Here is a 24,465-nt window from a genome sequence, read left to right on the forward strand (position 1 = left end):
AAGGTCTCAACATCTTGTGTAACTATTTTAAGTAAATAGGATACGAAATAAAATGGAATACAATTATTACCTCCGTTAAATATTAGTTGCAATTTTGAAATATTTTATATCTCACAAATAATACCCCAAAGTTGTGATTAATATTTAACGAAGGTAGTATTATATTATAAAGATAATATATAAGATTAGGATTAATGAAAAACACTTAAAGTTGACATCCCAACTTTCACCAATTTATTTTCATTAATCCTAACTTTGGATTATTCCTCAATAATCCCAACTTTAAGGTGGCCTATCATTCTTCATACCCAACCAGTAACTAAACCTTTTATATCAGGTCACTTGACACGTGTCAAGTCTTGATTGGTCTAAAAATTAAAAAAAATAAAAAAAACCACAAAATCAGAAAATCCCAACTAACCTCCCCTTCCCCACCGTCCCACCCTAACGTCCATTACCACTGCCCAGTCCGCCGCCCCTCCCCTCACCGGAACGTCGCGTCTCCCCCACCCCATTCCCCCATGCAGCCATCGAAACCCCAAAATTGTCGTTTTCCCCCCTCCCCGAAACCCTTTCCCATTCTCTCATGCAGCCATCGAAACCCCAAAATTGTCGTTTTCCCCCTCCCTGAAACCCTTTCCCATTCCCCTATGCAGCCATCGAAACCCCAAAATCGCAGCCACGAAACCCACAATCACAGCCACGAATCTCCAAAATTGCAGCCCACCAGCCACGAAAACGGAGGTTTCAGCCAAAAATCCCAAATTGCTCCTCCCACCACCACGAAACCTTAGCGGCTAAGGTTTTTGATGGTGGGGGAGGGATTTTTGGTGGTTTTCGATAGTGGGGAGGTGGTCTTAAGGGGTTTTTGAGTGGAGGAAGAGGTTTCAAGGGAAGGAGTGGTCGCTGGAAAACGGGAAAGGAGATAAAGAGGGAGGTTGGAGAATCGCAGCAGGAAAACGGGAAACGAGTGAGCTAAATCAGTGGGATTTTGGTTTTGGGGTGGGGTAGGGTGGGTTTATGGTGAAGTGGGCTAGGTTACCGGGTTATTTGGGTAGGATTTCGAGGTGGTCAGGTGGAATTTAGGGGTTTCCAATTGGTTGGGTGGGGTTTCGGGTGGGTTATTTTGGTGGTTTTCTAGGGCGGATTGGGGTTAAGGGAGCGGCGCCGGAGGGTGAAGGGTGGGCAGCACAGGACATGAAAGGCGGCGGTGAGGGGGAGGGGTGACAGAACGGAAAAGGGGAAGGGGTAGCAGAACGAGAATGGGGAGGGGAGTGGGTGGTTTGGTAGGTTTTTTTTTGTTTTTTTTTTAATTTTTTAACCAATAAATTTGCGACACGTGTCACTTTAACAAAAAAAAAAAAACAAAATTAACCCATTCAACCGGTAACCGGTTTTTGGGATTGAAGAAAGATAGGTCACCTTAAAGTTGGGATTATTGAGGAATAATCCAAAGTTGGGATTAATGAAACTAAATTGGTAAAAGTTGGGATTAAAAAACGGTATTAATCCTAATATATTATTATAGTTATATTTTCCAAATATTCCAAAAATAAAAGATTTATGCTAAAAAGGTAGAGGGAGGTTTTGAAGGGAAAAAACAGCACCAGGAAGTGACACGTGTCATTCCTGGTGTCTGTTTTAGTATTATTTTATTGATAATATATAATAATATTGAAGATTTGTAAAATTACTGCTTTGAATTTGAAAAGCAATAGATATTATATAAGGCTATACCCATCTATAGTAGATATTATTATATTTGATGAACATTTTTTAAATAACTACAAAATTAGAAAACATATATTTTAGCATTCATACAATATTTCAGGAGAATGTCACTTTAAAATATCACGTGAATAGATTTTCAACAAATCATGTTTTAACTCTATTGCTTTATATAAAAATATACATGATTTTATCATTTTCACCCCTTGATTAAGGTTTTTTTTTTTCGCAAAATTAATAAATAAATGATTATTCATTTTTACTCTCACACACATCTTGTGCATAAAAGGCACTCGCTCTATCCCTTTATTTTATCGTATCTTAAAATGCGTACATCTCTAATTCGTAAGCATAAAAGTTTTAAAATTTTGATATTAATAAAATATACAATGAGATGAATGCAACAAGATCTCACATAATTATCAACTCTTATATGCCAATGACATAATGGTCAATGTTTTGAAAGTTTACCCAAATATTAGCTATGGGGCAACAAATTAGGGATAGAGGGAGTAGTTAACATTCCATATAAAGAATTCAATCAAGCTTAACTAAAAAATTGAAAATAAAGTAAATATTCAATTAATAACGGTTAAAATAAACTCTGTCTGTCTGTCTGTCTCTCTCTCTCTCTCTCTCTCTCTATATATATATATATATATATATATATATATATATATATATATATATATATATATATATATATATATACGGTCCGGATCCGGTGAGAACCATCTTCTATGTGAGAACTCATCCCATATGTGAGAACATATGTGAGAACAAATCTCAGCCATTAAATTGTATTAAATCCAATGGCTGTGATTAATCACATAAACCTCCTAAAAACCACGCCTAACTGTCTTCTCCTTCCACCCAGTTAACTGACTTCTCTCTCCACCACGAAGCTTCATCAATGGCGTCTAATTAATAACTTCATTTTCATCAACTATCTCAATTATTCTCTCTGTGCTATTTTACTGCCGTTTATTGCAATCATTAAGACACTTAGTAACGCTGTTTCTCATTGCTTCGAATTGGATCCTCCAAGTAATCATAAGCCAGTTCACACCGACCTCGCTCGCCTTGCTCAATTTTAGTATTGCAATTGCAATCCCTGCTACAAAATCGAATTCGCCAGGTTATTGAATTTATTGTTATGGTAATTTTCGAATTTACTCTTGAATTTTTGTTGAAGTTATTGAATTTCATGTTTTGATGATTTTCGAATTTACTTTTGATTTAGAATTTTCATTAAAATTATCGAATTACATGTTAATTTTCGAATTGCATTAATCATTAAATTGCATGTTTAATTGCATCAATTAGTAATTGCAATTGCAATCGATGCTACAAAATCGAATTCGCTAGGTAGCAGTTTGTTTTCTTCAATTTTACTCTCTAAATTGCCGATTTGTTTGATTTTAATAATTTGATTGCCGATTTTTGCTTCAATTTAATACTCTTACAATGTTCTTATTTCCGAATGATGTTATTATGCTCCTATGTTATTAAGTTCTTATTTGCAATCAAATTTAAAATGAGCAAATAAATTGAAAATGAGCAAACCTAAATATGTGTAATAATATAGAAAAAATATAATGAGCAAACATAATTAAATTGAGCAAATACAAAAACAAAAAAAAAATATAAAAATGAGCAAATGAGGAAAATAATTTGGTGATGGTGGTGGTGGTGGTAGGGTGCAGGGGATAAAGGTGGCGGCAGGGGAGTGAGAGTGAGACAGGATGTGGTGGTGATGGTGGTGGTGGTAGGGTGCAGGGGCAGGGACAGGGGCGGAGGAAGGAGAGAGAGTTTGGTGGTGGTGGTGGTGATTGTACGGTGTAAGGAAGAGGGTGAGAAATGGCATTCAGCTCATTATCATGAGTTGCAGAAGCAGTGAAAGAGGTAGCTGTAGCTAATGCTAATGCTAATGCTAGGATTAGAAGAGAGAGAGTGCCCATATTATTGTGAAGGAAAAAGAGTAGAGAGAAAGAAAGTGGAGGGAATTTGTGGATTAGAGTATCATTGTTGCGTTCTTGTTGCTGTTGCTAGGATAGTTTGTTTTACTGGGGTTGTGCTTCCTATATACTTATTTGCTCATTTGTCAAATGAGCATTGAGTTATTTGCTCATTTGACAAATGTGCATTCATTTATTTGCTCATTTGACAAAAAATCAAAGAGTTGTTTGCTTATTTCACAAATGAGCATTGCGTTCCTTGGTCTACTTGCTTGTGCAGAAGACCTACCCCTTTCTTCTTGGTCTATTTCCTGCACACCAACCACACTTTCTTCTTCCACTTCCTTGCACAACCTATCCCCCATGCCTCCTCATAAAACTGCTTGCAGTTCTGATTACGGAAACTGATATCAGTTCTAATTTTAGATTATGAAATTAATGTGTGTGTGTGTGTGTGTGTGTGTGAGTGAGTGTAAGAGTGTATGTATAAGTGTGTGTGTTTGCTTTTGGTCGTGTACATTCTTATTTAAGAATCTGATTTCAGTTCTAATTTTTGAGAGTCTGTGTGTAAGTGTGTTTAAGGGGGTGCATATTTACTTGTTACTATTTTTGGAATTGTTAATGACTTGTTATTTCTATTATGTTTAATGACAGAAATGATGAGGAACAACGAACAACTTGACAGTTGTTTCGGGGTTTTTTGAGGTGTCCTGCAGGAGAGTTACAACACCAGAACTGGTAGTCGACCGCCTGTACCTGCAAAAGCACGGAGACTCCGGTTGGTTGGAGTTCCGCTTCCGACGATCAAGTTAAAATACGTCTGAGTGATTAAGAATGCGAAAAGTAAATAGTCTCTCGGATTCCGGGAGATTCTGTAATTAATATTGCTCAGTATTTGTATTCGTATTTATGAAAGTGCATGAATCTGCAATAAATGAGGACTTTCCTCTATATATAGTAGAAGGAGATTAGTTCCCCTATTACGGGTACGGTGCCACGTGTCAGCATACCAATGGGCCACGTGGCATAGGGGTAATTTTACCCCAAACATTTTCCCCTCACAGGTGTGGCGTGGCTTGCCACGTGGCACCTGTGACACGTGTCACACTTTGGGAAGGCGACAGTTCGTCTCCTTCCCTCCATTATTTTTTGAATTCGAATTTGAAATGAGGAGGCGACGGTTCGCCTTCTGAGTTTCTTTATAAATAGAAACCCCCCTCCGCTCATTTCACACTTTTGCAAAATTTGAGAGAACTTTTGAGAGAAAAAAGAGAGAGATCTGATTCTGGCTACTATTGCTTATACAACCGTCTGTCTTCTCCCTACTCATTCGGTTTTCGTCTGAGATAGCCGGTCAGCACCGCTTGAGGGGTTTGTGAGTAATCACCATTACTTCCAAAGGTACACACGAATTTACCGTTTGTGCACTAGCTAGTTCAGGTTTCAAAATACTTGCTCTTCTCAGAGGGTATACACGGTCAAACGCCTGTGCCCCTTGCAAGCTATCCACTGAATTATGCCTGCGTTACCAGCCGGTCAATACCTTTTAGTCTTTCAGCTTACTTTTGAGGTACCGTCTCTACCCCCTTCAGCTCTTTCATGCATTTTTGTTTGTCTTTTTCTCTTTTTTCTTTCTTTGGTTTTGAAAGTAAATGAACTCACCAAACACACACCCGGCACACCACAATTTAGAGGTCAACCGGTCCCCTGGTACGGCTGAGTCTAGGACTGGGGGAGCCGCTTTGGGTACTAGGATTCCCTTTGTTCATCTCCCAATCCGACTGTCTCTGTCTCTGTGCAGGACTTAATGGCTCGTACTAGAAAAACGGATGTAGATCCGGAGTACAAAGGAGAAAGCTCCGAAGAATTTCTGCTTGAAACAAACTAGACTGAGATGACAAGGGAATCCCCAAGAGGTACCCCAAGCACCCCTAGTGATGGAATCTTGGGGTCCGATAATGGAGGCGGCGAAGATGCCGCTTCTATCTCTGAAGTTGAGGAGGAAAAATCCTCTGGTGATGAGAGCAGCGGGGAAATCGCCTCTACGTCAAAATCTGGTCAAAGCAGCAGCAACAGCTATCTTACACCGGTTGTAGATAGCGAGGAGGAAGAGAGACCCACTTGGAATAATAAGGGTGATCCCCTCCTCATCCAAGTCTCAGCTAAGGACTAGGCTAGCATGGAGAGGAACTTAGGGAATTTTGTCCTCATGCGGCCTCTAGGAGAGGGGTACACTATTCGAGTACCGCTTAAGATGGGAACAATTGCCTGGGAAGACAACCAGCGCAATGCAAACGGGTACTTTGGCTGCTATGAGGCGGCCTTTCTAGTCGACCTCCGTTTCCCTCTACACGACACCATAAAGGCTATCTTAAGAGGATACGGCCTGGGCGTGTGGCAGTTAACCCCCAATTCTTGGGTTAACATTCTAGGCTACATTGCTGCCTGCGAGATGCAGGGCCTGAACCTCGGCTGGGAGGCCTTCGCCCATATGCACTATTTAAGCCGGAGCCCTGGCGGGTGGAGAGCTTGGTATACTCTGACCACTTATCCCCAGTATTTGATGACGTTGGATAGACCGTCTAAGTGGTCAGACTGGAAGAACCGCTTTTACCTCGTTTCAGCCCCCACAAACGAAGAGAACCGGGAGCTCAGGACCTACAACCGGAAGCCTGAGCTGCTGGGGCAAAAATGCAAGCTGCCCCGAGTCCCGGATGAGGACTATGAGAGGATTATAGAGGCGGGATTCTGTGAACTCACCACAACCTCCCTCTCAACCGGTGAACTAATAAGTGTACCCAAGAATTGGGTACCCAAACACGAGTTTTTGCGAGATGAGGCATTCTTATCCGCCTGTGGGTTAAGCACCCAATTTAAAAAACGTAGGTTGTAGTAGCACCCGACACTGTTATGCCGCTTTAGCTATTTCATACTTAGCAAAATTTTCTTGTATTCGACTAATCAGACGGTTTCTTTTCTGCAGTAAATGCCTTTACAATGTTGCCTCCACACAAGACTCCTGCAAAATCAGCTACTGAAATCCGCAAGGAGAATGCGGAGAAGAAAAAAGCTGCCCAGGCGGCAAAAAACAAGGTATACACGCCTGTCCCCTAGTCCTTTGTATTTTTTTGTAAGTATGTACCGGCTGACCATTATGTCTGCTTTTGACTTAGGATGGGAGTAAGGCGCCTCGCTCTCTGACCAAGTTGATCCGGCCTCAGCCGAGAGATGAGGGCGCCGTTTCTAACAAATCTCGAAAAGCCTCATCACAAGCGATCCCTGGCTGTTTGACGGTTGGGGGTAAGAGCGTCAAAAACACTGGCCTGGGGTTTAATCTCACCTCCAGGCAGCCGGATGTCCCAGAGGCATCCAAGGAAGTTGCGTCGCCTAGGGCTTCAGGCGCATCTGTGCCGGTTGAGGGCAATCAGGGCTCTCAACCTATCTCTCAAGGTACAATAGACCCTTTCAACCCCTCTTTGCTTGGCAAGCCCATGCGGGTCAAGTCACACTCCCAGCTCCAGCCATAAGACTTTGCTTGCAGCTGTCAGTCCGTAGGAGGGACGTATGTAGCTTTCTCACTGTCTCTTTCTGGTGCAGATCTCTCCCCTCGCCGGCCGAATGTACAACAGTACGCCACGGCCATGCTGAAGGTCATTCCGAAGGAGGAGAAGGAGGCGATCCCGGGGATCAACACCTTCAATGCTGACCGGGTCATGGCCAGCCTGGATGAGGTATGTTCCTCCAACTGAATATTTCAAAAGTATTAAACAGTTTAATCTTCTAACCTCGGCTGTGCTTTTGCAATCCATGCTTCATGTGGAAGGGTTGAAGAGAGCCTATGCCTGGAAGTAGGATGAGGTAAGACGAGCTAAACGAGAGGCGTCTGAGGCCCATAACGTTGCTCAATATTCCATGATTGTGCATGACTTAGAAACTAAAAGCATAATCATGCAACAGGCGAACTCCATAAAAAAGCTTCAAAAGTCCCTCGATGAAGCCCGGACAAAAATTCATAACCTTCAGTCGGAGAAAGGAAACGCTGAAGAGGAGGTGAAGAAGGCGGCGGAGTCCCTCAAGCTCTTTGGGGCGACCAAAAAGGAGAACTCCTCGCTGTTGACTGAGAACTGCCGCCTGAAGAAGGATGCAGCTTCCGCCAGTCAGAACTTCCAAGCCACCTTGGAAGCTGAACAAAGCCGACTCATCGAGGAGAATGAGCAAGACTGCGAAAACCGCATGCAAATGGCTTGGTCCTTGGTACATCCGGAGGCGGAATATGTTGTTTGGGAACTAGCCTACAAATACGCAGATCTTGCCATTTTGGCCAAGGAAACGAACCAGCCGGCACCGGAGCCTTATGAAGTATGGGCCAGGAAGGAGATCGAGGCAATGCAGGCAGAGATGGGTGCAGACGGGGATGAAGATGCCCGAGCTGAAAATGAAGAGGTCCAGGCTGAAGAGGCCCTTGCCTCTCCTGCTCCTGAAGCCGCTACCAGAGACCCGGCTCAATCTTAAGCTTTGTTGATTTAACTCTCCGGCCCGCGTGCCGTGTATTTGAATGTATCTTTTTTTTTTTCTCCCGGACATGGGTCCGGTTAACAATTTCTTTTGGCTATAAGACAATTTATACATTTTTCGGCTGATTCGACTTTATTTCTATTCTATTTATATCCAATATCTTCAATTTTAATTTTCGCCGTTTCGCTTCAATTTTTTGCAAATTCAGTTTATGAATTTCTTATGCCGGATGTATGAGCTTCACCTACCCTTGGACGGTTGTGTGCTTTGTAGTTGCCCTACTCTAAGCATGTAGCCGTCCAAATGAGCATCTCGAGAATAAACAGGCGGTCCCTTGACCACTTTGAAAGAGGCCGAATTGGCCCAAGTAAGAATAGCAGACGGTGCTTGCTTAGGCCCGTCGCTTATCCGTCTGTATGTTACCCTTCGGGTAATCATTCTTCGGCGTTTGATAGGAAACAAGCGGCTTTTGATCGGCTGTAGTAACTTTGAGTGAGGACCAATTTTAACTGATCCAGACCGTAATTACCGATTGTGCCACTTTGGGGCGACATGCGGTTGAGTCAAAGTCAATTTTAATAGTTAACTTGGGTTGATAACCGACTGAGTGCCTTTGAGCGGCAGCTTGTGCTACTTTGGAGCGTCACGCGGCTGCATCTCAACCTTTACATTCTTCTTAAGTGAAGTGGTTGGCGAGAGACCGGCTATGATGCTTTTGAGCAAAAGCCGTGTATCTTTGATCGAGATTTCGGGAACCGTCTGTGTCACTTGGGAACAACATGAGGTATCTCGATTTCAATTGCATATTCAAACGACTGTTTGACCTGGACAACCGATTTTTAGCCATTTTGTACGTTTTGGTAGAACAATGTACCACCCAAATAAGAGATGTTCTCTTCGACGATTTAACCCAAAGGGGCGTCGCCGAATGCCTGCCCATGTTGGAGCAGGCGGTTGGTTTTAGATAAAATCTGGCCTTTGGCCTCAAAGTTTGTCCGGTCGTGCATTGCTCAAACAAGACTACAACATACAGAAATTAAGAGAATCTGGCCTTTGGCCATAAAATTTGCCCGGTTGTGTAGTACACAGCCGCGGCTTTGTACAGAACAGAAATTAATAAAGCATTCTTTCATTAATACTCTATTTACAAAAGAATAAAGGATTACAAGTCTTAGAAGTAGTACTTTTTCAAGTTATCTACATTCCAAGTTATGGCTAGCTGCATGCCGTCTGGGGTTTCCAGGCGGTAGGAGTCACCTCTCACTTCGTCAAAAATCCGGTAGGGGCCTTCCCAATTAGGAGTTAGCTTCCCTTGCTCATTGGCCCTGCTGGTTGCCTCCATTTTTTGTAGCACAAAATCTCCCACTTTCAAGGGCCGTTTGTGCACTCTTTTGTTGTAGGCCCTAGTCATTCTCAGGCGGTATATCTCATGACGCAAGGCGGCATTGCCCCTGCGCTCCGAGAGTGAATCCAATGCTAGACGCATGGCCTCCCAATTTGCCCCTTCATCATAGAGCATGATGCGTAGTGTTGGCTCATGAATTTCAATAGGTAGGACGACTTCAGTGCCGTATGTCATGAGGAACGGGGTTTCACCGGTTGCCCCTTTTTCAGTTGTTCTGATGGCCTATATGACATGAGGCAGTTCATCTGCCCATAGACCGCCAACCCTTTCAATTTTCTTCTTGATACTGTCTGAGATCAGTTTGTTGAAAGCTTCAACTTGACTGTTTGCTTGGGGACAGAGTTAGTATATAAATGTGAGGCATGCTTTTCTATCCCTAGTGGTGTTTTGCACTCAGGATATTTGTGCTTTGAATCATTATCATTATGACCTTGAGTGTGTCTTTGGGCATCAAATGCAGCTTCATATCTCAAGTAAAACTCAATAAGTGACACATGAGGATTGATAAAGGAGCAGAAAAAGTTGTTTTCACTTTCGAATCTTGATGTTGTACGCATAATTCCTCCAAGGAACACATCTCGGAAATACACCGGAATCCACTTGTCCCTTATCTTGTACATATAACCTAACCACTCATGTTCTTCCAAGTGGTATTCAACCATCACCTTGTTCCACCTTTCTTCAAACTCAGCAGGTTCAATTTCAAGATGCCAAACACAAGCACATAATTTTTTTAGGAAACCAGTTTATTCTTGCATGATTGATTTCTCCACCTTATCTAGTAACTTTTTCATTATGTGCCACATACAGAAGCGATGTTCAGTCTTCTTAAACACACTAGTAACAACAATTTTCATTGTTGGATCCTGATCCATAATCTATGTTCATTCCCACCCATTGCCTTGAGAAATGATCTGAACAACCACTCAAATGACACAATATCTTCCTTTGCTATAAAACCAGCAGAAAAAGTAATGCAGCTCTTATGATGGTCAACCCCTGTAAATGGAGTAAACACCATGTTGTACCTGTTTACACATATAGATTAAATTTTAAATGAGCAAATAATTCAATGCTCATTTGACAAATGAGCAATCAAATAACTCAATAAGCAAATAATTCTTTGCTCTTTTGTCAAATGAGCAAATAATTGAATGCTCATTTGTCAAATGAGCAAATAACTCAACGCTCACTTATGAAATAAGCAAACAATTCTTTGCTCATTTGTCAAATGACCAAATAATTCAATGCTCATTTGTCAAATGACCAAATAATTCAATGCTCATTTGTCAAATGAACATGCAATTCAATGCCCACATACATACTCTTATGGGGATATTCACTTTTCACATTGAAATAAGCAAACAATTATACTAAGTTCATTTAAAACAAAGTCATTAAGTTAACCAATAGTTATAACATAAAAATGAATTGTGATTATTATGAATTACCTATTAGTTTGGTATGTGGTATCAAAGGATACCATATCACCAAATAGAGCATAACTCTTTTTACAAAGGGGGTCTGCCCACAATGCTCTACAAAGGCAATTTTATGTTAGGATATTTTGGATTTTAACACCTTACAAAAGGCTGAAAATGTTTTTTAACACCCCCCAAAAAAAAACTTTTATTTTAACACCTCCCAAAAATATAAAAGTTGGAAGTTAACACCAGTTAACGATTTCCGTCACGGAAATTTAACGTGGGTCCCACAAATTGGCTTGAACTTCAATTTTCACCCAGCAAAACACGAAACTTCTTTCTTCATTGAATTCGCAGCAACCTTCTGCATTGAATTCTTTCTGAACCTTCATTGATTTCGCTTTTGAACCAAAGGAGATCTTGGCTGAGAAGTGGAGTGTAGGGTGGTGTCAACGTTGGAGAAGATAAGCTCAGGAGGGTTTCTTCATCATCTTCTTCAACTACAAAAGTGCGAAAGCCGCTTGAAATTCACAGAAAATAAGGTAAAATTGCTCTCCTTTGATAGCAATTTCGTCAATTACTGGTGCTTCATTGCTGTAAACCTTGCAATAATTGGGTAATTAGGGTAAATTTTGGGACCACAGTAGGAAAGCCTTGATAAATCAATTTCTGTAACTGACTATGCGACTTAGGTTAATTGGATTTCGTAATTGAAAGTAGAGATTAATTAAGGTGGTTTATTGTTAATTAAACTAGCAAGTGTGGTTTGTTGATTAATTTATGTTACTGAGCACCTACATTGGCTTGTATATGTTTATTTTCAATTTTTTTATGTGTTTGTTTGTGTGGCTGTGATGGATTTGTTTATTCGTATTGTGCATGTATAGTTACATGGCTTTTAATATGTTTTATATGTTTTTCACTGGTGGGTAGATAATGGGTGACAAGGATAGTTTGGTTGACATCTGCCTTAGAGTGGGAGGTGCTTTTGTCCCTAAAAGAGTAACCAAAAACAGGCAGCTGCTGTGTTGGTGTGGTGGTTGGTGTTACTGGAAGAGGAAGGTTCAAGTATCTAAGTTGGATGTGCATTTGATTAGAACAGCTGCAATTCATGGTTTTGTTAATGGTGATATGGATGTGCCTATGCATTACAGCTGTTGGTATAGGCAGAAGGGGAAAACCTTTAACACTGGGAAAAGGGAACTAGTTAACAGTGAAGAGGTTAAGGGCCTTTTGGAGACAGTAAATGAAGAGGGGTATGTTGAGGTTTTTGTAACAACAGAAGCTCCTAGTCAGCCCATACAAGAGGCCCAACCCAATCCTGCAAAGACAAAAAAAAAGGATAAGAAGGTAGAAAGTTCAAATACATCGACTATTAGGAGGAGCCCTAGGTTTAAGAAGACAGAAACTGAACAAAGGGAGGAGAGTCCACCTAGGAAAGCCTCAGCTAATGCTAAAGTGTTGAGGTTTGATGAAGAAAAGGATGATGGATGTGAAGGATCTGGTTATTCAAGTTCAGATTTGAGTGATGAGGGACAAGATTGGGAACCTGGTGAAGAAGAATTTGATGAAGGGGATGAGGAATGGTATATTGAAGGGTCAAAGGAGATCTTGGCCAAAGTGAACAAGAGCCTTAGGAAAGGTTTGGAGAGTGCAGTAGATGACAGGGTTGGCAAAGATAAGAGAGTAGAGTTGAGAAATGATTTGGATGTTGGAAAACCGAAGGTGAATCCAGAAAGTGATGCTGATTCAGATGATTCAAGGAGTTTGTGTGGATCTGATGAGGAACAGGACTATGCTCCTTGGTTTAATGCTGATGTGGACTTTGACAACCCAATCAAGTTGAAGTTAAATCAGAAATTCAGTAATGCTTCAGTCTTGAGGAGGGCCTTAAGACTTCATGCCATTCAAAACAGGTATGAGTTCTACTACTTGCATAATGACAGTAAAAGGATTACAGTTCAGTGTAGATATAGATGTGGCTGTGAGTTCAATAGCTACACTTGTAGAATGCCTGCTTGTACATGTGTGGGGGGGGTAAAGTGTCAGTTCAAGGTGTTTGCATCAAAACTTGTTAAGCAGCAAACTTGGCAAATCAAAACCTTGAATTTAGACCATTCCTGCTTCAGAGTAAAGAAGAACAAGATGCTTACTGCTGAATACATAGCAGAGAGGTATTTAGAAGAGTTTAGGAGTAACCCTGGTTGGAGAATTAAGGAGATTAGGGCTAGGATTTTGAATGATTTAGGAGTTGATGTGAGTTACTATAAGGCATGGCTAGCTAGGTGTAGGGCAAAACTACTGATATTTGGTTCAGCTAGGGAGCAGTATGCTAGGGTGTGGGATTATGGGAAAGCTGTGATGAAGTACAACCCTGGTTCAGGGTGCAATGTTGTTGTTGATGGTATTGACAGGCCAGAGCCACCATTGTTCATGAGGATGTTCATCTGTTTAAGGCCATTGAGAGATGGATTTGCAAAGGGTTGTAGGCCTTTAATAGGGTTGGATGGTTGTCACCTCAAGGGTGCCTTTCCTGGGCAAATTCTGGTGGCAGTTGCTAAGGATGGGAATAACAACTTGTTTCCTCTAGCTTGGGCCACAGTGGAGATTGAAAACCAGGAAACTTGGGGTTGGTTCTTGGAATCCCTTATGTCAATGTTCACACATGATCAAGGAGCTGGGCTGACCATCATGTCTGACAGGCAAAAGGTAATGCTTCTGTTTCCCTCTTAACTATTTAGGTTCAATTTCTAAGTTTTCATGTGTATGTATGTGATTGACTGATGATTATACTTTTGTCTGCATTTGGTAGGGTTTGATTAAAGCAATGGCTGATGTTATTCCCAAAGCTGAGCAAAGGTTTTGTGTGAGGCATATTTGGGCTAACTTCAAGCTCAACTTCACTGGATCAACCTTTAAGGAGCTGTTTTGGAGAGCAGCTAGGGCCACCACCATTGTAAGTTTATTGATTGTTGAAGCTAGCCTATGCTTTTATATGACTGTTGGTGTGTTTTTATATTGGTTAGCTTGTATATGCTTGGTGTGATTTCTGGTATGCTTTTATATGTCAGTTTGAGCATGAAATTGCCATGGAGTCTATCAAATTCCTCGATGAAGAGGCATATGAGTATTTAATCAACATTCCTCCCCACCATTGGTCTAGACATGCATTCACACCAAACTGCAAGTCCAACATGTTGTTGAACAACATGTGTGAGACTTTCAATGCAGTCATTAGGCCTGCCAGAGATAAACCTATCCTCACCCAAATGGAATGGATGAGGAGGTATATTATGAACAGGAATAATGAAAAGTGGGAGGATTCAAAAACAATTACACACAACTTAGTGCCATATGTGAGGCATGTTATGGGGAGGATAGACTTTGTGGCTAGGTCCTGTGTGGTGCAGCCATCCAGAGGGAATACATTTGAGGTGCAGCTGAAGGATGACCAGGTGTTGGTTGATTTGGACAAGGAGACCTGCACATGTTACCATTGGGAACTCACTGGCATTCCATGTGTTCATGCTTATGCCTGCATATTGGATATGAGGGGTGACATAGAGGCTGTTGTTGACCCATACTATACCATGGACACATACAGGTCTGCTTATGAATCAACTGTCCAACCAATGCCTGGCCCAAAGCACTGGGAGAGAGTCAGAATGAGGGAACCACTACCCCCTTCTGTTAAGGTGCAACCTGGGAGACCAAAGAGCAAAAAAAGGAAGCTTGAGCCAGGAGAATGTTCTTCTTCAGGTGGTCAGGCAAGTACCAAGAGGAAGAAGCAATGCAGCAACTGTGGGGGATATAGGCATTATGCCAAGACTTGCAAAGTACCTGCTGCACCAGCTACAGAGCTGATAAAGTCAGCAGGCAGACCCCCACTGAACACTCCTTGGATGGTGGAGGAGAGGAAGAAGAAAGAGATTAGGGCTGCTAAAAAGGTAACACAAGCATTACACCAACTCCCCCTTTGTTTTATATATGTATGTGTCTTTTCCATTGACTTTTTATTTTTATATGCATGTCATAGAGTGCAATTGGGGCTGGACCAAACAGCATAGGAAACAAAAAGTTTCCTCAAGAGCAAGAAGGTTGTCTGCCATTCAGCAAGCGCCCACAGCCACAGTCTTCCTCAGCTAAGCATTCCTCAGCTCAGCCATCCTCTAGTCAGCCATCCTCAGCTCAGCCTTCCTCAAGTCAGCCTGCCTCAAGCCAACCAAAAAGAAAGACAAGGTCTTCCTCAAGTCAGCCTACAACAGCCACAGGTGTTGTAACAAGGGCCAGGCTGCAATCCCTCAACAACCTTACTCAGTGATGTACTCATGCTGGATATCAAACATTATGTCTGTTGAACAATTTCAAACTTTTATTATGTACTCATGACTGGTTATGTAACTTGCTAGTTTTTTAGTGGCTTCCCTTAACAAATTTGAACAATTAGATATTGAATTGTAATGGTTGCATGGCTTTGATTGCCATTGAAACATGTTGAAGTAAGGTTCTTTTGTCAACCTGTACTTGAACTATCTTAGTGTTTCACATATTTCCCATGTTTTAATGTTTCACATGTTTAAATAGGTTGATTAAAAGACAAGGCATAAATAGGAACTTAGACAAGGCATAAATAGGTTGATTAAAAGACATATTTATAACACTTCAAGTCATTACAAGAAATTATAACTACTTAATACAGCTTACTATTACACACCCCTAGCCATTAGGAAAATTACACCCATTGACAAACCTATACAAATGGCCATGCCCACCCAACCAAAACAGCTGATTGAAGACACCTTCCCTTCATTGCACTCCCTGTTCATTCTCTTCCTGTCAGCGTTCAAGGCCTTGCATCTCATCTTCAAATTATCAACTTCATTAAGTAGGCACCTCCTTTGGCCACTGATTTCATCAACTTCCCTTTTCAATTCATTAACTTCACCCTTTAGCAGCTTCTTATCCAACAACAGGTTGTTGATAACCCCTGTTTGCCAATCTGTTCCATCAGGTTGATCAACCCATTCGAAAGCTTTGCAACCCCTTGTTTCTGTTATTGGGTCATAAAACTTACATGATATGAACTTCCTGCCTGGATTCTCCCTTGTCCAGCTAGTGAGCTTGGCCATTGGCACACCACACTTACATTTTCTGGCCTCAGGAGGGGAAGAGCTAACAAACGACATAATCTGCATCAATTTTAGATCGACAGTCACATTTACAGATTTGTACACTGACGAATTAACATTGACAGCAACAAAATTCATTTTTAATTTCATAATACGAAAAGCCCCAAATTCAATTTCTGACGAACCCTAATTTCGCAATTGGGCATTTAGATGCGTACATAACATAATCCAACCATTAATCTGAGTACGAAACAATTGCAAATAATAATTGAAGAGAATTTAAACCATAATTACCAAACAACCGAACAATTGACCGCACTCACCTGTTTCAGCAGCTTCAATCTGTTCCTCTTCTCAAAAATCGTGGAAGAATCGTGAAAGAATTGTTTCAAGTATCGTGCAACAATGCAATGCGCTGCTGCTATTCAATAAGAACAACGATTTCGTTCATTGGGGGAGAATCGTGCAAGAATGGTTCTTATATATCGTGCAAGAATCGTGGAAGAATGGTTCTTATATACAGATCTTTTAAAAATATATCCGTTGGGGTGGGCCCCACTAACAGTTCTGTTAACGGAAGATGGATTTTGGTGTTAACTTCCAACTTTTATATTTTTGGGAGGTGTTAAAATAAAAGTTTTTTTTTGGGGGGTGTTAAAAAACATTTTCAGCCTTTTGTAAGGTGTTAAAATCCAAAATATCCTAAAAATGAATTGTGATTATTATGAATTACCTATTAGTTTGGTATGTGGTATCAAAGGATACCATATCACCAAATAGAGCATAACTCTTTTTACAAAGGGGGTCTGCCCACAATGCTCTACAAAGGCAATAATCTTCATCCATCTCAAAATCAAAGAAAAAAGAGCTCCACATTATCTTTTTGTTGGTAAAGTTATCCACGAACATTTGAGCATCGCTTCCTTGAATGTATGCTTTTAAATCTCTATGAAAGTTTTTGAAATCTTGCTTAGATGCACCAATGTTATCATATCCCCCAACAATTTCCTTCATCATTCGAAAAGTTGTAACGGGACCAATATTCACCTATTTAAAGAACAAAATAGTTTGTCAAATGAGCAAATAATTCAATGCTCATTTTTAAAATGAGCAAACAATTCAATGCTCATCAAATTATTTGCTTGCTCATTTGAACAATTTAAGGCTCATTTTTCAAATGAACAAACAATTTAATGCTCATTTTTCAAATGAGCAAATAATTATTTGCTCATTTGTCAAATGAGCAAACAACTTTTATTAGAACATATAGAGAATTCATGAAATATAAGAGACTTTGAAAATGTTACCTTAGAATTATTCACAATTATATTTTTGTGCAATATGTTCATTTTCCTTCTTTTTGGAAGATATTGCAACTAGGTATATAAAGTGCATGAGTATGTCCCTCATGAAATTGTGACACTATGAATTTGTTATCATCACAATGCTTTATGACAATATGTGCCTTGCACCCAACACGAGTAACGAGTCTCTTCCTTTTGATTAAAGCTTTTTCTTCATTGATTTCTCCTTCCTTGTTATTTAAATCTTTTTCAACAGTAGCCTTTCTTTTCTCTTTGTATCCTTCCTTATTGCATAAGATATAATGTTATTTTAATTCTTTGCTTCTTCTTTGTCTTTTAGTTGTAGACTTTCTTGTGTTGAATCCAGCAGCAAATGCGTAACTTTTATAAAATTCAAGGCCCTCTTCAAGGTTATTAAACTTCATCCCTATAGCTGGTTTCAACTCATTGGGGCATATTGGAACCCATTCTTTTGTTCCTCCAGGAGTGAGCAAAGGTGTTACTTTAGGAGAACTGACTATTGTAGGAGTAGTTGGCACATTTGTGATGGTACTAGAATGACTGTTGTTTGGGGTAAAATTACCCTATGCCACGTGGCCCATTGGTATGCTGACATGTGTCAACCCCAGAGAGGCCCAATGGGATCCACTCCTCTACTGACACGTGGCACCGTACCCCTAATAGGGGAACTGATCTCCTTCTACTATGAATAGAGGAAAGTCCTCATTTATTGCACATTCATGCACAGATACAAATACAGAGCAATATTAATTGCAGAATCTCCCGGAATCCGAGAGACTATTCACTTTCCGCATTCTTACTCACTCAGACGTATTCTAACTTGATCGTCGGAGGCGGAACTCCAACCAACCGGAGTCTCCGTGTTTTTGCAGGTATAAGCGGTCGACTACCAGTTCTAGTGTTGTAACTCTCCCGCTGGACACCTCAAAAAAACCTGAAACATTTGGCGTCGTCTGTGGGGAGAGTACTTCCAGAATGGCATCCCATGAGTCTGTACCACTTACCAACGAGAAACAGCCTCTAGCCGAACCTAAGGTCCATACGGACCAAGATAGTGGCGACGACAGGGGGTCGAAGCCTATATGGCCCCAGACGGGTCGTTCAGATCCAGACGCCCCCGTCCCAAGGAAACAAGGGAACGGGATAATGACAAAGGTCTCAACCACCCAGCCAGCCAGCCGGCTGAACAAGCCCAAACGGCTGAGGGTGCTGCCCCTGTTGTCAGAGACGAATTCATGAAATCCATGAGTAGTTTCAAAGGGGAAATTAAGGACCTGATAAGCAAGAAGGCAGGCTCCCACAAGGGTCAGTCGGCCAAAAAGCCATCTCCCTCTGGGAAGAAGCCTTCTCCGTCTTGGAAGAAGCCTTCTCCCTTTGGGAAAAAGTCGGTTAAGTACCGGATCCCAACTCCTCATCCAAAACCACAGGGACCGGATTGGCCCATGGTGGATCCTTCAAAATTTCGCTTCCCGAAGTGGGGAAGAGGAAGGCCATCCGGCAAGTTCAGCTGGATGGGTAAAAAAAGACATTCTCTGATGCTCAGATGTTTCTCTAGCAAAGGAGAAGTCAACAAATGTCTGAGTCGGCATCCACGTCGACATACTCAGACAGTCTCCATAATACTTCAATGAGGTATTCGGAGACAAACCGAGAGAGTCAGTTAGGCGGCATGTCCGCACGAACTAGCCCTCATATTATCCAGCCGGCTCCGTATGTGCCCCAATAGCCATACTTTCCGTATGGATCTCCGTACATGCAGCCGGTCCTCTTCGGGGGTCAGGAGGCGCAGAATGTCCAGCCTATGGACTGGAAGCTCCGACTGCTGAACCTTGGGGAACAGCCTTCGGCTTTCTCTAGGGAGATAACCGAGGCGGCTCAGTCGGCCAAGGTTAACAACGTGTTGGTTGGTTCCTATGACGGTACCACCAACCCGGAAGACCACCTTATGGCGTACACCAACCTCATATATTTGCAGGAGTTGGATGATGCCGCCTGGTGTAGATGCTTTTTGGCAGCATTGAAGAGCATAGCCCAACGATGGTTTGGCAACCTGCCAGCCGGTTGCGTCAACAACTTCAAGACACTGGCATACCTATTCGTGTCTAACTTCTCTATGAACATCCCGGCCAAGAAGACAAGTCTCGACTCGGGGGCTATACAACAGGTAGATAGAGAAGGGGTGAGATCCTATGTTAGGCGGTTCAATCTGATGAGAATTCAGATCCAGGGACTGTCTGACGAAGTTGCCTACACAGACTTCTTTAAGGGTCTGAAAGACGGGTCGACCTTCAAGTTTGACCTAGTCTGAAAGAGGGTAGCAACCCTCCAGGAAGCTTTGATGGAAGCCGAAGCCTACATATAGGCGACGGAGCTCTGTGCCATCAAGCAGACGTCGGACCCTAAAAAGTCCGACAAAAGGGACAGATGGCCAGCTCAACCGGTCAAAAAAGAAGAGAGCAAAAAGAGAAAAGAAGTCTAGGTGGCTGACCATTCTGATCAGTCATCCTAGAAGAAGAAGAAAGAGTTGAAACCGTACGTCCCCAAGTACGAGTTCAACAAGGATTGATCCTCCATCCTCATGGAGGTCAAAGATCGGTTGTCTATAGAGAAACCAACTGCAATGAAGAGTCCCATCAAAATCCGGGACAAGTCTAAGTTCTGCCATTTTCACGAGGACATAGGCCATGACACCAATGGTTGCTATAGCCTCAGGCGGCTACTAGACCGCCAAGCTGATGAGGGGGCTTTAAAGTCTTACCTTGTGAAACCCAAGGGCAACCCCCGGGCAAACAATGGACAGCCGTCCAAGAAGCCAGACAATCTTGCTATAAGCTTTGACACTGATGCGGAGCAAATCATGACTATAGCAGGCGGCTTCGCCGGAGGTGGACCAACCATCCGGGGCACAAAAGATAACATCCGGAAGCTGGAGGTCAACTCAGTGAATGAGGGCCAGGCGTCAAAAGACACCTTCCCTGAGGTCATCATCTCTGAGAAAGACCAGGGCAAGGTCAGGCGGCCTCACGATGACCCCATAGTCATCGAGTGCAAAGTCGCCAACCAACGAGTAGGCCGGATCCTCATTGATACCGGGAGCTCGTCTGACCTTATCAGCTGCAGGTGCTTGGCAAAGCTCAAGTACAAAACTAGCAGCATGCACAAGGCCTCCCACCCCTTAGTCGGTTTTGGGGGAGGAGTGGTGCATCCGGTGGGAAGGATTGACCTACCCATCCGGCTAGGTGAGAAGGGGGATGGGCGACACATGGTTGTCAAATTTTGGTGGTCGAAGAATTGACCGCCTATAACCTGATCTTGGACCGTCCTACCCTCAACGAGTCCATGGCAGTCATCATTCCGTCTCTCATGTTGCTGAAATTCGAGAGGGATGATGGGTTAGTAGGTTCCCTGAGCGGGGATCAGAAGGCGGCGAGAGAGTGTTACCTCTCAGACGTCAAACCTATTGTGGCTACAGCCGGCCAAAGTGGGAAATCTATTGACCTTAACAACTGTCAAGAAGCCGCGCCTGCTCCCACGGCAACCGGTAAAAAGAGAAAGGTAGATCACTTAGTGGCCGTCAAGAAAGAGAAGCAATAGCAATCACTGATCGGGGAACGGTCAGATGATCTCCGTACCGAATCGGCTGGTGATAACATTGATATCGTTCTGGACGACAGACGACCAGAATGAACTATGAAGGTGGGGACGGTTGCCTTTGCAAAGTTGGGGGCAGACTTGCACCAATTGTTGAAAGAATTCAAAGACATTTTTGCCTTTGAAGTGGAAGAGATGCCAGGCGTATGCCCAGATCTTGCTATCCACAAACTCGCCGTGGATCCTAAGAAGAAGCCGGTTAGGCGAAAGAAAAGAAATCACGGTGAGGAAAGGTTTCAGGCGGCTGCCGCCGAGGTTAAAAAGTTGATGGATGCCGGGTTCATTCGATAGTGCTACTACCCGAACTGGGTAGCCAACGTTGTTCTGGTAAAGAAGTCGAATGGTACCTGGCGGATGTGTGTCGATTACACTGATCTGAACAAGGCATGTCCAAAGGATAGTTATCCACTTCCAAAGATCGACAGTCTGGTCGACTCTACAGTCGGTCATGCCTTGATGAGCTTCATGGACGCCTACTCAGGCTTCCATCAGATACCCTTGTGGAAAAAAGATCAAGAAAAGACAGCATTCATCACAGATCAAGGGCTATTCTGTTATACGGTGATGCCTTTTGGGTTGAAAAATGCACCTGCTACCTTCTAGCGTATGATTAATACCGTCTTCATTAATCAAATTGGGAGGAATATAGAGGCGTACATCGATGACATGATAGTCAAATTTAAGCTGCAAACGGATCACCTTGCTGACCTCCGAGAAACCTTCACCACTCTCAGGCGGCATAAGGTCATGCTTAATCCCAAAAAGTGTCTTTGGTGTTGAGTCTTGGAAGTTTCTCGGATTTTTTATTGATCAAAGGGGGATAGAGGCTAGCCCAGAAAAGTTACAGGCAGTAATTGACATGAAGTCACCTCGCACTGTCAAGGAAGTCCAAAAATTAACCAGTTGTCTGGCGGCACTAGGGAGATTCCTCAGCCGGTTAAGCGACAAATGCCTTTACTTCTTCCAAGCAATAAAAAAGAAAACAAGATTTGAATGGGGGGAGAATGCTGAGGCGACATTCCAAAAGCTAAAAGAGCACCTTCACTCACTACCTTGGCTGGTCAATCCTTTAGTTGGGGAGGTTCTCTACATATACTTGGCCATCTCAGATCATGCCCTCAGTGACGTTCTCCTAGCTGAAAGAGACGGCAATCAGCTCCCAGTGTACTTCATTAGCCATGTGCTTAGAAATGCTGAACTACGGTACCCCTTGGTTGTAAAATTTGGCCTTGTCCTTTTCATGGCCATAAAGAAGTTAAAACCATACTTCTTGGCACATCCGGTGGTGGTCTACACAGACCAACCCCTCAAGCGGCCAATGACAACCTTGGAGTCATCTTGTAGGATGCTAAAATGGACTATTGAGATGCAGAGCCTAGAAATAACCTTCGAACCGAGAAAGGCAGTGAAGGGTCCGGCGTTTGCTGACTTCATTGTTGAAATGACAAGGCTGGAGTAGCCGGAAGACATTAATTAATCAGGTTTGGAAGGTGTATGTAGACGGGAGATCTACTATGAACGGCTGTGGTGCAGGCGTAATTTGCAAGTCTCCGGAAGGAGATACATATGAATACGCACTACGGTTCAAGTTTCAAGCCTCAAATAATGAGGCGGAGTATGAGGCCCTGCTTACCGGTATACGTATGTGTAAGGCGGCAGGGGCAAGGAAAGTTGACGCTTGCTCGGATTCTCTGTTGATTGTTAGTCAATAACATGGTGACTATGAGGCCATCCATCCGAAAATGATCAAGTATCTGCAGGCGGTCAAAAATGAGGCTGGGACACTTGATGAATTTCATCTAAGTCAGGTGCCTAGGTCAGAAAATAATCAGGCGGATGCGCTGCCAAAACTGGCATCATCCGCCCCCTGTGATACGCCTAGGTCAGTTTTTTGGGAAGTCATGGAAAAAAAAAGTATTGAACATGATCCCATTGAAATTCTGGATCGAAGCTCTACCTGGATGGATGTCATCCGGGATTATTTGGTAGACGACACTTTGTCGGATGCCCCTTTAGAAGCGGCAGCATTGAAAAAACGAGCTTTAAGTTTCGAGATCTATAAGGGGGAACTCTTTAGAAAGGATTACCTCCAGCCGTTGCTGAAGTGTGTCACCCCTGAAAAGGGAAAAGAGGTTTTAAAGGATCTGCACTCGGGCTTTTGCGCATCACATATAGGCGGCAAAACTTTAGCAAAAAGGGTCAGGCGGCAAGGCTACTTTTGGCCCACTCTTGAGGCAGATGCCATGGAAATGGTGAAGAAGTGTGACAAGTGCTAGAGATTTGGCCGGCTCATACACCGTCCGGCTACTAACCTGACTGCGATCTACAGCCCGGTTCCATTTGCAAAGTGGGGCATGGACATCCTAGGTCCTTATACGCCTACCTCAGGCGGAAGAAGATACATTCTAGTGGCTGTAGATTACTTCACCAAATGGGTAGAGGCAGAGGCGGTCAAAGGCATTAAGACAAAGGACGTCATCTCCTATATTTGGAGAAACATCATCACCTGGTTTGGGGTTCCTATGTCTATGGTTTTTTACAATGGCCCTCAGTTTGAGACGCCTACCCTCAAGAACTGGTTGGGAGATCAAGGGATCTCACATTTTTTCACATCAGCCGTATGAATTTCAATATGAGGTTGAAATTGCTTGTTTTTCTTGTGGTGTTGATGAATTGAAGAAAGAAAATGGATTGGAAGTTGCAAAAGTAAGTGAAGGAAATCGGACTAGAACATTTAATGTTGTGTTTAATCCAACTAACTATGACACCACATGTTCTTGCAAGCTATTTTATAGACAAGGAATTCCATGTAGACATATGATTTGGGTTTGGAAAGCAAAGAGGTTTGAAACCATTCCTGAGCAGTATATGCTACACAGATGGACTACTATGGCACTGAAGAAACCAATTTTTGACATGGGAGGAAACCAATTAGAGCAATGTGCTAATATAATTGACAAGAAAAAATTGTTAAATGATTTATGGTCAGAGATACACACTTGTGTAAGTTTGGCAGAAGGCAAAGATGAAGATATTCAAGACCTTGTGATAAATCTTCAAGGAATAAGAAAGGATTTGGAGGCTAAGAGGATTGCAATAAATAATGAAACAACAGCTGGAAGTGCAAACAACAATGAACAAGACATTGAGCTATTGATTTGAGCTAGTGTGCCAACTGAAACAATTGTCAAACCTCCAAAAATTTCAAAGAATAAAGGGACTGGAGTTCATGTATCAAATGAAGAGGCTTCAAAAAAGAAAGGGGCTGAGATTGATGTGCCAAATGTTGAAATAAGAGGTAGAAGTGCAAAAAGGATGAAGGGAGAAAAA

General features: G+C 42.4%; 3 protein-coding genes across 3 annotated transcripts; 2 read left to right on the forward strand and 1 right to left on the reverse strand.

The window, feature by feature from the left end:
- Positions 1–11,181: 11,181 nt before the first annotated feature.
- On the forward strand, positions 11,182–14,646 carry LOC110696994. Its single transcript, XM_021874332.1, has 4 exons — positions 11,182–13,739; positions 13,843–13,986; positions 14,102–14,551; positions 14,635–14,646. Exons 1-4 carry the CDS (start codon positions 11,967–11,969, stop codon positions 14,644–14,646), a joined length of 2,379 nt encoding a protein of 792 aa, XP_021730024.1. The 5' UTR covers positions 11,182–11,966.
- A 19-nt stretch (positions 14,647–14,665) lies between these two features.
- LOC110696725 (putative protein TPRXL) lies at positions 14,666–15,533 on the forward strand. The gene is made up of 2 exons (XM_021874080.1): positions 14,666–14,977; positions 15,067–15,533. The coding sequence occupies exons 1-2, from the start codon at positions 14,696–14,698 to the stop codon at positions 15,349–15,351; spliced, it is 567 nt and encodes a 188-aa protein (XP_021729772.1). The 5' UTR covers positions 14,666–14,695; the 3' UTR covers positions 15,352–15,533.
- A 132-nt stretch (positions 15,534–15,665) lies between these two features.
- LOC110696733 lies at positions 15,666–16,845 on the reverse strand. Its single transcript, XM_021874088.1, has 2 exons — positions 16,483–16,845; positions 15,666–16,219 (listed from the first exon to the last, which is right to left on the reverse strand). Exon 2 carries the CDS (start codon positions 16,214–16,216, stop codon positions 15,737–15,739), a length of 480 nt encoding a protein of 159 aa, XP_021729780.1. The 5' UTR covers positions 16,217–16,219; positions 16,483–16,845; the 3' UTR covers positions 15,666–15,736.
- Between the last annotated feature and the right edge of the window lie 7,620 nt (positions 16,846–24,465).

This window comes from Chenopodium quinoa, unplaced genomic scaffold (assembly GCF_001683475.1).
Source record: "Chenopodium quinoa cultivar QQ74 unplaced genomic scaffold, ASM168347v1, whole genome shotgun sequence".
Taxonomy (NCBI): Eukaryota; Viridiplantae; Streptophyta; class Magnoliopsida; order Caryophyllales; family Amaranthaceae; genus Chenopodium; species Chenopodium quinoa.

Bases quoted from the DNA above. Each gene is read 5' to 3' on its own strand.
- LOC110696725 (XM_021874080.1), top strand. From the start codon at position 14,696: ATGAGGGAACCACTACCCCCTTCTGTTAAGGTGCAACCTGGGAGACCA. The intron at 14,978-15,066 runs GTAACACAAGCA...TGCATGTCATAG, and splicing joins AGATTAGGGCTGCTAAAAAG to AGTGCAATTGGGGCTGGACC.
- LOC110696994 (XM_021874332.1), top strand. From the start codon at position 11,967: ATGGGTGACAAGGATAGTTTGGTTGACATCTGCCTTAGAGTGGGAGGT. The intron at 13,740-13,842 runs GTAATGCTTCTG...TGCATTTGGTAG, and splicing joins TCATGTCTGACAGGCAAAAG to GGTTTGATTAAAGCAATGGC. The intron at 13,987-14,101 runs GTAAGTTTATTG...TTTATATGTCAG, and splicing joins CAGCTAGGGCCACCACCATT to TTTGAGCATGAAATTGCCAT.
- LOC110696733 (XM_021874088.1), bottom strand. From the start codon at position 16,216: ATGTCGTTTGTTAGCTCTTCCCCTCCTGAGGCCAGAAAATGTAAGTGT.